General features: G+C 44.3%; 1 protein-coding gene across 1 annotated transcript; it reads right to left on the bottom strand.

The window, feature by feature from the left end:
- Positions 1 to 644: 644 nt before the first annotated feature.
- On the bottom strand, positions 645 to 2,266 carry LOC125520989 (cyanidin 3-O-rutinoside 5-O-glucosyltransferase-like). The gene has a single exon (XM_048686027.1). It carries the CDS (start codon positions 2,154 to 2,156, stop codon positions 705 to 707), a length of 1,452 nt encoding a protein of 483 aa, XP_048541984.1. The 5' UTR covers positions 2,157 to 2,266; the 3' UTR covers positions 645 to 704.
- Positions 2,267 to 14,242: the final 11,976 nt, after the last annotated feature.

Raw genomic sequence — 14,242 nt, 5'->3', positions numbered from 1 at the left:
TAAATTTATTTACATGAACAGTAACTACCACACAGAACCTGCTACAGTAGACAATTACATTGTTTGCTACAGTGTCTCTGACTTTTCTTCTTTATTTTGCACTAGATTGCACTGTAGCTTAGGTGACTTTTCTCCTTAATGTTAGAGGATCCACTTCCCTCACCGTTGGCCACCCAGCTTGTGCGGCAAATGGTGACGGCCGACGTTGCCCGTGAGTGACACTGATTTGCGGGCTCTAGGACCTCACCGTTGGGCACCCAGCTTGTGTGGCAATGGTGATGGGCAACGCCGCCGTGACACTGATTTGCGGGCTCTAGGCTTGTTTAATGGGAAATAGAATTTCTTTTAGAGAAAGGTGTTGAAGGGCCTGAGAAAATACATCACCAGACAACTTATTCTACTACCTCCGTTTCAGTTTACAAGTCCTACGCGTATATTTAGGTTGTTAATTTTATCACCCTAATATAAACTATATAACATAAATATTATCGTTTTAAAATAGAACATCTAAAGTTTATATTAGTATATTTTTTGTAATATATGACTTGTATTAGGTTGGTCATATTGACGATCTAAGGATACGCGCACGCCCTATAAATTGAAAGGTGTCGTAGGGCATGAGAAAATACATCACCAGACAATTATACTCAAGGTTTTTATATTGCAGAACAAAAAACGAGGACTCGTATAGTACATAAATGCTTCTAAGCATCATTCGCAAATTGGTCCAGGAAAGTCCTGAGGTTAAGACCGGATGAGCCGCCGGCCGCGATCGCTTGCTGCAACTTCGCCTTCCACGCCGCCGAGCTCGCTCGTATGGCGGCACCCTCCTCCCTGTCACCCATGATCAGTTCCAGGCACCTCGCCAGCTCCTCCGCGTCCAGAACCCTGTCAACGTCGGTCGCGGCGCGCACGCCGATGCCCCACTGGACGACCAGGCGCGCGTTCGTGTCCTGGTCGGACCACTGTGGCACGGCGACCACCGGCGCGCCGCACGCCACGGTCTCCAGCGTGGAGTTCCAGCCGCAGTGCGTCACGAAGCACCCGACGGCCGGATGCGACAGCACCCGCACCTGGTCGCACCACCCAACCACCATGCCCCGCTCGTCGCCGGCGTCGTCAAAGCCGTCGCCTCTGTTGTTGTTCCGCACCACCCACAGGTACGGTCGGCCGCTAGCTGCGAGGCCTCGCTTCAGCTCGTCCTTCTGTCGCTTGCTCACCGCCGCCATGCTCCCGAACGACACGTACACCACCGACCGTGCTGGCTTCGTGTCCAGCCACTCCATGTAACCATTTTCGTCGTGCTCAAAGAGATCTCCTACTGCGGCGGCGGTGCCACTCGTGCCGCTCTCGCCCTCGGTGAAGAGCGACACCACGGCTGGCCCGACGGGGAACACGTCCAGTCCAGGAACGGACGCGAGAGCCATGGTCTCTAATTCTTCGACGGTGTTCACGAGCACCATGGGCTGCCTGCTTCCTCCAGCGCTGCTGCTACTGTCGACGTCCAGGTCCAGCTGCTGGAACGTCCTGCGGATGTCCCCGAACGCCGCAACTAACCTTCTGTCCGTAAGATTGGTGAAGAAGCTCGGGAGGTCCCGGATCGCCATCGGCGGGGGGGGCCCCGGCATGGACACCGTGAACCCCGGCTCAGCAGCATGCTCCGTCACGAGCCGCTCGTACCCATGGAAGTAGTGGTAGTAGACGGCCAGCATGGTGGCCGGCTGGATCCAGTAGAGCGCTCGGGGTACGCCGCGCTCACGGGCGACCTCCGCGGCCCACCACATGAGCATGGCGTAGACCACGCACGTGACGGGCCGGCCCCGCGCCGCGAGGCGGTCCAGCACCGCCGCGAAGGTCTCGCGGCCGACGCGGCCGAACGCCTCCACGTACCTCTGCGCCTCGTCCCCGTCGCCGGCGAAGAGGCTGAAGCCGTGGTCGTAGCCGTCCGAGTACGGGACGTAGGAGATGGCGCCGTCGTGGACCTCGTCGTCGGGGGACGCCAGCGAGGGGAACATGCGCCTGTGCGCGGACACAGAGGCCGAGAGCGTGACCCGCGCGCCCGGCGTGGCCCGCGCGAGGCGCTCCGCCAGAGCCCGCGCCGGGTTGATGTGGCCCTGGCCCGGGAACGCGACGACCAGGAAGTGCTGCGGCGCCATGGAAGACGTACGATGGATGAACGCCGCAGACCTTGTCGTCTTCAACCTGGCTAGCTACCGCCTGCCAGAGCTGGCTGCTGCTGCTGGCCGAAGCACGCACCCGCGCACTAGAGTTTATAATGGAGTGACGCTTGGTTTGGCGCGGGGCCGTCTCACGTCAGGTGTTCTAGGTAGGATAGGCACGGCGCGCTACTCTACTGCACGGTGTAATTACGGTGATGTCATCGCTTGCGGTAGCGATACTTGACCCGCCGCTGTTGGATGGGTATACTTCACCTGCCCTAGCTACGAATGCTACATATATTGCCCGCCAGGCACACAAGACGCTGCGTAATTACCTAGAAATTCCTACTCCCTCCTTCCATCTATATAGGGCCTAATACGTTTTTTGAGGCTAACTTTGACCAAATATTAAAGTAATTATATATAACATGCAACTTACACAAAGCACACCGATTAAATTCGTATGTGAAAGGAGCTTTCAATGATATAATTTTCACATTGTGCATGTCATGTACTACTACCTCCGTCACGGTTAAGAAGGCGCGCTTGGAAATTCTCTGAGATCTAGGTGGTTATCTATTGGTTGTGAGATGGGCTAAAAAATAGCATTCATACTATGCATGCACATAGAAATAGTATACCGGAGTACTAATTAGCTACTAGAAATAAATACAATGCGCCCTAAACCTTGTCTATTATGGAAATGCACGCAAATTTAATTGTGCCTTTTAAACTGTGACGAAGGAAGTATTAACCTTGCCAATAGTCAATGTCGGTCTTAAAAATCACATTAAGCCCTATATAAATGAAAGGAGGAAGTAGCATCTAAAGCATGCATTTACCCGCCTGAACGAGGCTCGTCATGTTTTTCTCGTGACGAGATCGTTAGAGGTCAAAATAATAGGATTACAAGAAGGGTTTCGGCATGTTTTAGTTTCATCTTGACAGCGATTTTTCCATCATGTGTACTCACGGCTATGAGCCTAACTGGTATATAGGTGTACTGTGCTGTCCACCTCTTGTATACGTCAATCATGTGCGGTCAATTGAAGCCCATTATTAAAGGACACGTGTATGGCGTTTCTATCCCTTCTCTAACTAACGTCCACACTTGTTGTAGCATTGTCGGAAGAGAACGTTTGGTTCACCGGTGTATATATACATTCAATATGAACAAATAATAGAAATTTCAAAAGATAAAATAAACTGAAAATGCTTTTGAAATAAAGTTGACCGTTTATTGTACTTGAAAAAAATCCGCGAAGGAAAAAAACCCAACTGACTTCAGGGTAAAAAACAAAAAATAAAGGTCAAATAGGTGTGAACAGTAAATTGTATATAGCTATAAATTTTATTCTTTTTGGCTTGAAGTAACAGGGGGTTTTCCTTTGCAAAAAAGATATATACTAGTGCAAAAGAAAGTCAAGTTTATTCCAAAACAACAAAGTTCTAGAATCTTTTAACCTTTACGCAATTATTAAGAACAAATCTCATATTGGGTGTATATGCACCCAAGAACCAAAGACATTTCCCTACAATTGTCCTCTTTTTCAAAACCGATTCCTTGTAACTACTTAAGATAATTTAGATGGTTCATACCTTCTAAACGAAACTTATATTTTCAAAACAAATTACATATTTGGAATCTTGGCGATAAGAACTGTAAAAGAAGACCAATCTTGGATACATCTGGAATAACTATTTTTGAATCACTTTTTAACACAATAAATGCTTTACATATTTGAATTCTCGATGACACGACCCTTAGAACAATTCTGATATTTGATACATTTCAAACTTATTTACATTTGCTACTTCAATTCCATATATTGAATAAATATCAATTTCACATATCAAAATTATCGGTTTCACATGTTGAAATTACCATTTTAGTTCATGTGAAAGTGAGATCTTTGTTTAGATGTGTGAAACAAATTTCTGAAATATGTAAAATGGTTTTTTTTTCAGTGCGTGAAACAGATTTTTGAAATATGTACAATAGATTTTATTTCAGTGTGTGAAATAGATTTCATTTCAATGTGTGAAACAGATTTTTGACATATGTGAAACAAATTTTGTTTCAATGCGTTAAATCAAATTTTCAAATACGTGAAATAGATTTTGTTTAATGAGTGAAATAGATTTTCAAAATATGTGAAACAACTTTGAAATGTGTGAAATAGATTATTTCAGTATGTTACATAGTAAATTTTGACATGTTACATGTAGTGGTGTATGTTGAGGGCAAAAAAGTTTCAAGTCCAACAGATGAAGCAGGTGTAGCTTCACCTCCAAACCTGATCATTTCCTTCTCGAAAGCTAGATTCTTCCTCGGAGATGATCCAATTTCTAAGCAGTCTACGTGAAAACTTTTGTGAGTCATTCTCAATTTTTTACGACGGCTTCTAGGTGTCATACCATGACACAAACTCCTTGTATTATGTGGTACAAGGGGTAAACATAGACTAAAGACCATTAATAAGATTTTTAGCCAATTCCTAACCACTGTTTCATGTAACTGTAATTTAAATTTGAATTTGATCTGTCAAATACATAGGAACATACTTAATGGCTTAAATATGGCAAACAAACCCATTATAATACCAACTTTTGACATGTTACATGTAATGGTGTATGTTGGCTGTAAAGTTCAAGGCCAATGAAGTAGCGGTTGCTTCGCCTCCAAACCTAACCGATTCCTTCTCAAAATCAAGATTCTTCCTTCATGATGGTTTGGCTTCTAAGCTGTCTACGTGACAACTTTTACGAAACATTAACTAAATTTTACCACGACCTCTAAGGGTTATATCATGACACCATCCCAGATTTTGTATATTTCTGGCTTTGTTAGAACTCTTCAGAATTAAATAACCACGAAGTTCCATGTTGGTGTTGAGTCTTTCCCCCTGGTGTTTGGAACTCCTTTTATATTGTGGTATTGTGGTATAATGCAACTGCAATTCAAATTTGAATCATATCCATTAAATGCCTAGGATGCATTTAAAGGCTTAAATATAGCAAACTCGTTTGGGAAAATGCCAAATTTTGGCATGTTATATTTAATGGTGTATGTTGAGTGTGTAAAAGGTTTCAATGCAAACAGATGAAGCCGCAGTCGCTTCACCTCCAAACCAATTTCACATACTGACTTTATCAGTTTCACAAGTGTGAAAGTGAGATGTGTATGTGAAACATATTTCTGAAATATGTGAAACGGATTTGGTATCAATATGTGAAACAGAATGTGTGAAACATATTTTGTTTCGTTGCACGAAACAAAATTTTGAATTATTTGAAAGAGATTTTATCTAAATGAGTGAAATCGATTACCAACATATGTGAAATAGATTATTCTTTAGTGTGCAAAACATATTTGAAATATGTGAAACAAATATCATTTCAATGTGTGAAACATAATTTGCAAATATGGCGCACAGATATTGCTTCAATATATCAAACCAAAATGTGTGATTTTTTTTAATATTTGAAATGTATTGTGAAAATGAGTGTAATAGATTTTCTTTCAATATGTCAAACCGATTTCTAAAATATGTGAAGCTGTTTTTTCTAATATGTGAAACTGAATATGCATATTTGTGATATTTTTTTGTTTTACAAATTGAAATGATCAGTTTCAAGGATTGAAGTGTTGAAATGTCTCGAACATAATTGAAACCACTTTCAGAAATACTGAAATCCATTTTATGAAATTGAAACTGAAAATAATATAAAATTTGAACTAGCTTCAAATGTACCTAAAATTGGTCTTGTTTTGAAGATCTTGTCGTTAGTAATTCAAATGTATATAAATATTCAAAAATAAAGTTTTGATTCAAAAGATATCAATCATCTAAAAAACTTCAAAGAAATAAAATGCTTGCATTTTATGGGGGAGAGACCGTGGGATGCTGCATGCAACTCTCTCTCTCTCTCTCTCTCTCTCTCTCTCTCTCTCTCTTCAATTCTTCCACTTACAAAAGCAGCTGTAGAGAGAAAGATTCGCATGCATTTCCATGTAAGCAACATGCATACACTAAGGAGTATGTGAATGGTTGACACTAATCTCCACAAAACAATGAATGGTGGATTATTGACCGGTACCTACCGTCGCAGAACTTGAGACAATATGTTAGGCGGGCTAGGGTGGGCCAGGCTGAACCAGAGCCTAAAATGTTTAGCCTTATGTCTAGTGTTTTACTCTGACACCTTAGTTTTATTTGGTTTGTGTGTTTCTCAAAGAAAAAAACAGTGTATTGGGTTTGGGCCAGGCTGGTCATGACCATTTTTTGCTTGTGTGTAGCTCCGCCAATGTATCTGTATTAACCCAAAATATTTCAAACACGTGAACCTGTATATAGCTAGCCCACATCTGCGTGGTTTTTTCTACCCTCTCGCTTAGGGTTTTCGCCTCTGGCGGCGGCGATCTAGTCGTCGTCTAGAGTCTTATCCCGATCGACGCCGGCTAACCTGCCTGATCTGCGGGGACACAAGGGGGCTAGGGCTCCACGCTGGTTTCTGGTGCTGTTTTCCCCGAAGCCGCCGCCGTAACCTAGATGGCGGGCCATGAGGGGTCGTCGTCTTCGGCAGGCCTAGCGGGGAGAAACTTGGAGGAGATGCTGAAACACCTGGATCTGCAGGATGAGGAGCTTGATGATGTTGTGGTGGGAGAAGAAGAGGTGAAGAAGTACGCAGCAGATGCGAGGTGGCTTACGATTGGGAAGTTAAACACGACAAGGCAGTTCAGCGCGTCGGCGATGTTCGAGACGCTGAAGTCAGTCTGGAGGCTTGCTAATGTGCCAACTTATCGCGAGGCGGGTGAAAATCTCTTCATCTTTCAGATGTTTTGCCTGGGTGATTGGAAGAAGGTTGTGCATGGAGGTCCATGGCTGTTTAGGGGGATGGGGATGCTTATTGAGGATTATGACGGCAAGTAGGAGCCGTCATCTGTTGTCTTTGATGGTCTGTATGTTTGGGCCCAGATACACAATATCCCGGAGCTGTACCGGAAAGCAGAAGTAGTGGATCAATTAGCTCGCCGTATTGGTCGCGTGAAGGAGACACAACTCTCGCCTCGCCTCTTTTATGAGGGTGACTATGTCAGGGTTCGAGCGAGGATACAGGTGAATAAACCGCTGACGAGGGTGACGCCCCTGAATGTTACTGGTGAGGGGAGGAAGATTCTTCCGGTGAAGTATGAGAAGATTCCTTTCTTCTGCAAGGTGTGCGGTCTCATGGGTCACAATCATGAGGAATGCGGTGATGGAGTTTGGGAGGAGAAGAATAAATAGTGGGGAAGCTGGATGCTAGCAACAAGAAGGGAGGCACCTCAGGAGCAACCCAGCTGGGATCGTGGGGCGCGGGGTGGCCGTGCGGCAAGACGAGGGCGGGGCAGGGCAAGACGTACAGGTCCGGAACGTCGCCAAAACTCGCCCCCCGCAAGAGATCATCGCATGAGGCAGGCCTGGATTCAGAAGCAGAGGAGGAGGATGTGACCAGCCCCCTAAAAACGGCTGTAGCAGAGACCGAGATCAGAGATGAAGTGGGGGCTCGACGCAATTTGGATGCAGCGATGTCCGAGAGTGCCAACGCAGCGGCACTGATGGTTCGGCCGGGCTCTACGGCTATAACAGCTGAGGCTCAAAATTTGGCTCTTGCAGGCACCGTCCAGGGTGCAACCCCGCCGCTACCTCCGGCGTATGTCTCACCACGAGACGTCAAGAAACAAAGGAAGGGATGCTCTCCCTCAAAGAAGAGCAATGACAAGATGGCGACATTGGTGGGCTCCGACCAGGGGTTCCGCCAGGCCCAATGAAAATACTAAGTTGGAACTGCCGCGGGATAGGCGACCCCGCGGCAGTTCGGGAACTCCGTGATCTCCTTGAGATCAGCTCGCCATCTATCCTTTGTTTAGTAGAAACTCAATTACAAAAGGCTCGTGTTGAGGGTCTTCGTTCTTCCTTAGGTTTTGATTTCAGTTTTGGTGTTGGTAGTACTGGTCGCAGTGGCGGCATTTGCATCTTTTGGAAAACCTCTCTTGATGTTGCAATAAAGAATTATTCAGAGTATCATGTGGACACCTGGGTTACTGAACCAGGCAGGGAACAATGGAGGTTAACGTGTTTCTATGGAGAAGCAACAAGAAGTTTGAGGTATAAAACATGGAACACAATGACGAGACTTAGGGGGGAGAGTACCCTCCCATGGATGTGCATAGGTGATTTCAATGAGATATTGAGAGCTGATGAACAACATGGTCCCAATGAACTGGATAGTGGCCAGATCGAAGCTTTTAGAGAAGCGGTGGATGTGTGTGGCCTTGCTGACCTTGGTTACAGGGGCCTAGACTGGACTTGGGAGAAAAAAGTGGTTGGTGGTCATTATTGCAGAGTTCGTCTGGACCGAGCTTTAGCAACATCTTGTTGGTCAGGACTTTTCCCTTTCGCTACTGTGGAACACCTCACGGCAGCCAAGTCTGACCACTGCCCAATACTTTTGGATACTGATCTGGTGGATAAAAGTGTTAGAGCGCGACAGAAACAATTCCGATACGAGTGTATGTGGGAGCGGGGCCCAGGATTTGGAGATGTGGTCACAGAAGCTTGGAATGCTACCGGCCGAGCGTTGACTGTGGCTGATCTATCGCATAAAGTGGCTTCGGTCGCTGGCTCTCTACAGCGCTGGGGTCGCACCACTTTTGGTGCTGTCCGGACGGAACTGCGGGCTCTACGAACGCAGCTGCAGGGCTTGCGTGCTATGCCCAGCCGAGTCGGCCCGTCTGATGAAGAAAAAGGGTCGAAGCTCGGATGACCGAGTTATGTCTGCGGGAGGAGATTATGTGGCGTCAAGGAGTCTGTATTCAATGGCTGGCAGAAGGTGATAGTAATACCAAGTTCTTTCATCGCAAAGCTAGCACAAGGAAGGTCCGAAAGCGTATCACATAACTGCAGCGGGTGGATGGTTCTGTAAGCAAAGACGAGCAGGAAATGGCTAGTATGGCCACGATCTTTTATAGTAACTTGTATGCCTCCGAGAATACGGTTGGGATAGAGGAAGTTCTGTCTCATATACCAAGGAAAGTGGATGATGCCATGAACAATATTCTGACGGCTCGTTACACCAACGCCGAGGTCAAGGAGGCTCTCTTTCAAATGTTCCCTACAAAGGCTCCAGGACCCGACAGCTTCCCTGCACATTTTTTTCAACGGCATTGGGATCTATATGGTGAGGAGGTAACCGATATGGTGCTACATGTTCTGAGTGGAGAAGATTCTCCGGAGGAGATAAACAAAATGTTCATTGTCTTAATACCCAAGATCGCAAGTCCAAAAAACTTAGGACAGTTTCGACCGATCAGCCTTTGTAACGTGATCTTCAAGATTGCATCAAAGGTCCTGGCCAATCGGCTCAAACTTATTCTCCTCGATATCATCTCAGAAGAACAGTCGGCATTCGTACCTGGTCGTCTAATCACCGACAACTTTATCTCAGCCTACGAGTGCCTACACTACATGAAAACAAGGAAGCTCAAGGGAAATAGGTTCTGTGCTCTGAAACTTGATATGATGAAAGCCTATGATCGTTTAGAGTGGAATTATTTGGAGAAGGTTATGTTAAAATTGGGAATCAGCCCAAAGTTCATAGGAATTGTGATGAGGTGTGTCTCTTCAGTATCCTTTTCTGTTATCTTCAATGGAGGGAAACAAGAATACTTCACGCCATCGCGCGGTTTGAGACAGGGAGATCCTATATCTCCATATCTTTTCCTACTGGCGGCGGAGGGCCTTTCATGTTTGTTGAAATCAATGCTTCCAACTGAGAGGATACAAGGCATCACGGTGGCAGCAGGTGCACCGGAGGTAAACTATCTTCTTTTTGCAGATGATAGCCTTCTTTTCTTTAATGCTACACCAGAGATGGCAAGCCGGGTGGATGATCTTCTGCAAAGGTATTGTTCTGCCTCGGGTCAACGTATTAATAAAGATAAATCCTCCGTCTTCTTTAGCAATGGCTGTGCTAAATCTGTGAGACAGGAAATCAAGCAAGTTTTGGATGTTCCGAATGAGCAGCTCTCTGAGAAATACCTTGGTCTCCCCTCTGATGTGGGCCGGGCTAAAGAGGGTGCTTTCAAGTTTTTGAAAGATAGAATCTGGAAGCAAATTCAAGGTTGGATGGAAAAAACTTTGTCCGTTGGGGGCAAAGAGGTGCTTATTAAATCCGTTGCCCAAGCTATCCCTACCTACTCTATGGCCTGTTTCAAACTGCCTAGAGGATTATGCCAACACATTAATGGGCTGCTATGCAAGTTTTGGTGGGGCTCAAAAAAGGGAGAAAGAAAGACTGCCTGGGTCTCTTGGGAAGTCATGACACAACCAATGTTCATGGGAGGAATGGGTTTCCGAGATATCGAGCTTTTTAACCTGGCATTACTGGCCAGGCAGGCCTGGCGCCTCCTACAGGAACCCACCTCTTTGAGTGTGCGGATCCTCAAGGCTGTTTACTACCCTCTTTCCACCATCCTTGATGCAGAAATGGGCAATCATCCTTCACAAGTTTGGCGATCCATAATTGAAGGCAGAGATGCTTTGAAGCTGGGACTTGTGAAACGGATTGGTTCGGGAGAGGATACAAACATATGGGATGACAATTGGATCCCACAAGATTTTAAGCTTCGGCCGGTTTGCCCAAAGTCTTTGAACCCTCCTCACAAGGTGTCGGACCTTATTGATTCAGTTAATATGACATGGGACCGAGATGTTCTTGTTCAGCACCTCTTCCCCATCGACGTCGAAGCAATCCTTAATATCCCGTTAAGCTCAAGAGTCCGTGATGATTTTTGGTCTTGGCATTATGAGAAAAGGGGTGTTTTCATAGTACGGTTTGCATATAGACTCTTGGCCTCCACAAAGCAACAGCGGACGGACTGGCTAGAGCATAACGATGGCCACTCGCGCCTCGAGTCTGATCGCCGATCTTGGACAAAGTTGTGGGGAGCTTCGGTCCCTTCCAAAGTTAGAATTTTTGCATGGAGATTGGCCAAATCTTCCATCCCTACGGGAGAAGTCCGCAAGCACCGGAGCATGGCTGAAACACCGGAGTGCACCCTATGCAAGGTGGCGGTGGATACGTGGCGTCACTCGCTCTTTGATTGCAAGATGGCGAGATGCGTTTGGGCACTAGCTGATGAGGATCTCACGGAAACCATTGTCTCGAACCGGACGGATGACGCAAAGTTGTGGATGCTGTGGCTTGTTGATACTCTTCCTTCAATGGAGCTTGCGCGCGTCCTTGTGACGATGTGGGCTATTTGGTGGGCACGGCGTCGAGCTATTCATGATGATCAGTACCAAAGTCCACTAAGTACGCACATGTTCATTGAGAAATTTTTGTCAAAGCTGGAGGCGATCCCCGACGGGAAAGAGCGACCCAGGGACCGAACTGCAAAATCCAAGGACCTACATGCTACGGCCAGGGACTTGCATGTAACGGCCAGGGACTTGCATGTAACGGCCCGGGGAGAATCAGCGCAGCGCGACCGATCAGTTCGGATGACCTGGCTCCCGCCGGCGAAGCATGACGTGAAAATTAGTGTTGATGGCGGCCTTTCCAAGGTTGGAGACCGAGGAGCTTCGGCGGTGATCTGCAGGGACAGGCATAGCATGTTTCTGGGTGCTTCCGTGGTTATTTTCGAGGGTTTGCTTGACCCAACTATACTCGAAGCCCAGGAGTGCAACGAGTCCCTTGCGCTTGCTACGGAGTGCGGACCTCCATGCTCAATCCGTGTGTGTTGCATCAGACTGTCTCGAGGTGATCTCCAATATCCATACTGGTACCCCATGTCGATATGTTGCTATCTTGGAGGAGATCATGCACAGGAGGCGTTCGATCCAAGATATTCAGTTTGTGCATGAGAATAGGAAACATAATGAGGAAGCTCATGCCTTAGCTAAGGCGGCTGCTTCTCTCCCTCCCGGGCGCCATGTGTGGCTTGCTACTCTGCCCGATATCATATGTATCCCTATGTGTTTGAATATTCAATAAAGGATACTTTTTCTGTTAAAAAAAAAAGCTAGCCCACATCTTCGGTCCTTTTGGTATACGAATGGGACATGGTACACGAGCCTTCTTTTCCTTTTTTTTCTTTTGAGTGAGATAGTCCTCTAGGTGCTGCTTGGAGGGAGATAAAGAGGCTTTACCTGACCTATTTTGTACATAGGGCGGGAGAATTCCCTAATTGGTGCTTAAGGGGGTGGTTACTACTATTTCTGTAGACATTGCATACGCCTCCTATGTATATATGACAAGTGGACTGGCCCATGTAGAAGTTTGTTTCACCTTTTTGAAGCTTCTAGAAGCTTTCGATCATTTTTTTCCTCTGTGTATTTGCTTTTTCAATTTATAATCAATTTTTACAATTCATTTTAAGCTTCATGGACACTTTTTTAATCCATGAATATTTTACAAATTCATGATATTTTTTGTAAATTCGTGAAAATTTTCTAAATGCAAACCTTTTTCATATTCGTGAACTTTTTAAAAAGTTTGTGTACTTATTAAAACCATGACGTTTTTGGAATTCTTGAGTATTTTAAAATACTTAAATATTTAATTTTTTTGGATTTTCTCAAATTCCTGACCATTTTCAAATTTCGGGACATTTTCAAATTCGTTAAATTTTCTCAATCCGCAATTTTTTTTATTTCACCGTTTTCATAATTTAGAAAACTGGTATTTAGTGAAATGTTTTTGTCTTAAACCAGTAGAGGAACAACAAAAAAGAGCGGTAAACTAGGCAGGTGGATCTTATTTGCCGCCACCGAGCGTCCAGGAGAAGTGGCTTCGCTGAAGCGCTCGAGCAGCTGCGCGTGAAGGCCCGGCCCACCTCGGCGAATTAAAGAAATGCCAGGCAAACCGGTTTTGGGAACCTTGTAGAAGGTTCCCTAAACCGTTTTTTATACTCTTTGCCGGTTTTCTGATTTTTCCTGTTTCTTTGTTCTTTTATCGTTTCTGTTTTTTCAAATTCTGTTTCTATTTCTGTTCCTTTTTCTTTTTCTTTCTCTTTTTATTTATGCTTTTTTGTATTTATTTTCATCATTTGTTTTCAAAAAAGTTTAAAATTCCTTATTTTCATAAAAAACACAAAGGTTTTAAAACTTTGTTCACAATTCAAAAGTTGTTCAGCGTACATTACAGAAATGTTTAATGTATATTTTAAATTTGTTCAGGATATATCACAAAAATGTTTGATTTGTATTTTAAAATTGTTCATCATACATTACATAAATGTTCAATGTATATTTTAAATTTGTTCGGTATATATCACAAAAATGTTCAGTGTGTATTTAAAAATTGTTCAGCGTATGTTACAAAAATGTTCAATGTATATTAAAAAAACTCTTTTATTTGAAATTTCGAAAATTGTGTTCAACTTTTCAGTAATTGTTCATGTTTGAAAAGTTTGTTCGGATTTTAAAAAAATTTCATGGTTTTAAAAAGGGTTTCACGTTTGTCACTTTTTCTATTTTTGTTTTCGATTTTCTTGAGTTGTTCGAAAAATGTCAAAATTTGTTCTATAGTTAAAAACCTCGCGCTGCTTCCAAACCAGTAGATTATGGTTTTGGTTGGTGCGGTTTGTTTTTGGCGTTTATTTTCACGCGCTCGACCTCCAGACCTTCAAATGGGCCAGCCCATCAGCGTCTACCTTCAGCGACATCCAGACCTCCAGGCAAGTGGATCTGGGTATAGTGATCATTCACGTACCCCCCGCCTGCGCTAATGGGCCAGCCCGTTAGTCTATATCTTCATTTTTCTGTTCGTCTTCTTTCAAGTTTTTATTTTCTTTTTTGTTTATTTTTTTACTTTTAAAAATTCCACACTTTTCAAAATTTATAAAAAATTACAATAGAAGAAAATGAAAATTTAGTTTTAGATTCATGGACATTTTAAAAATTTATGAAACATTTTCATATTAACAAAAAAAATTCAAATTCATGAAAATTTTCTTAAAGTTGGGATTTTCTAAGATCGTGATATGTTTAAAATAAATGAAATTTTTAAAAATTGACGAACATTTTTAAAAAAATTGA

The sequence above is a fragment of the Triticum urartu genome, chromosome 7 (genome assembly GCF_003073215.2).
Source record: "Triticum urartu cultivar G1812 chromosome 7, Tu2.1, whole genome shotgun sequence".
In the NCBI taxonomy this organism is placed as follows: domain Eukaryota; kingdom Viridiplantae; phylum Streptophyta; class Magnoliopsida; order Poales; family Poaceae; genus Triticum; species Triticum urartu.
Note: the sequence above shows the minus strand (reverse complement) of the source record. Positions and strands in the feature narration are given on the sequence as shown.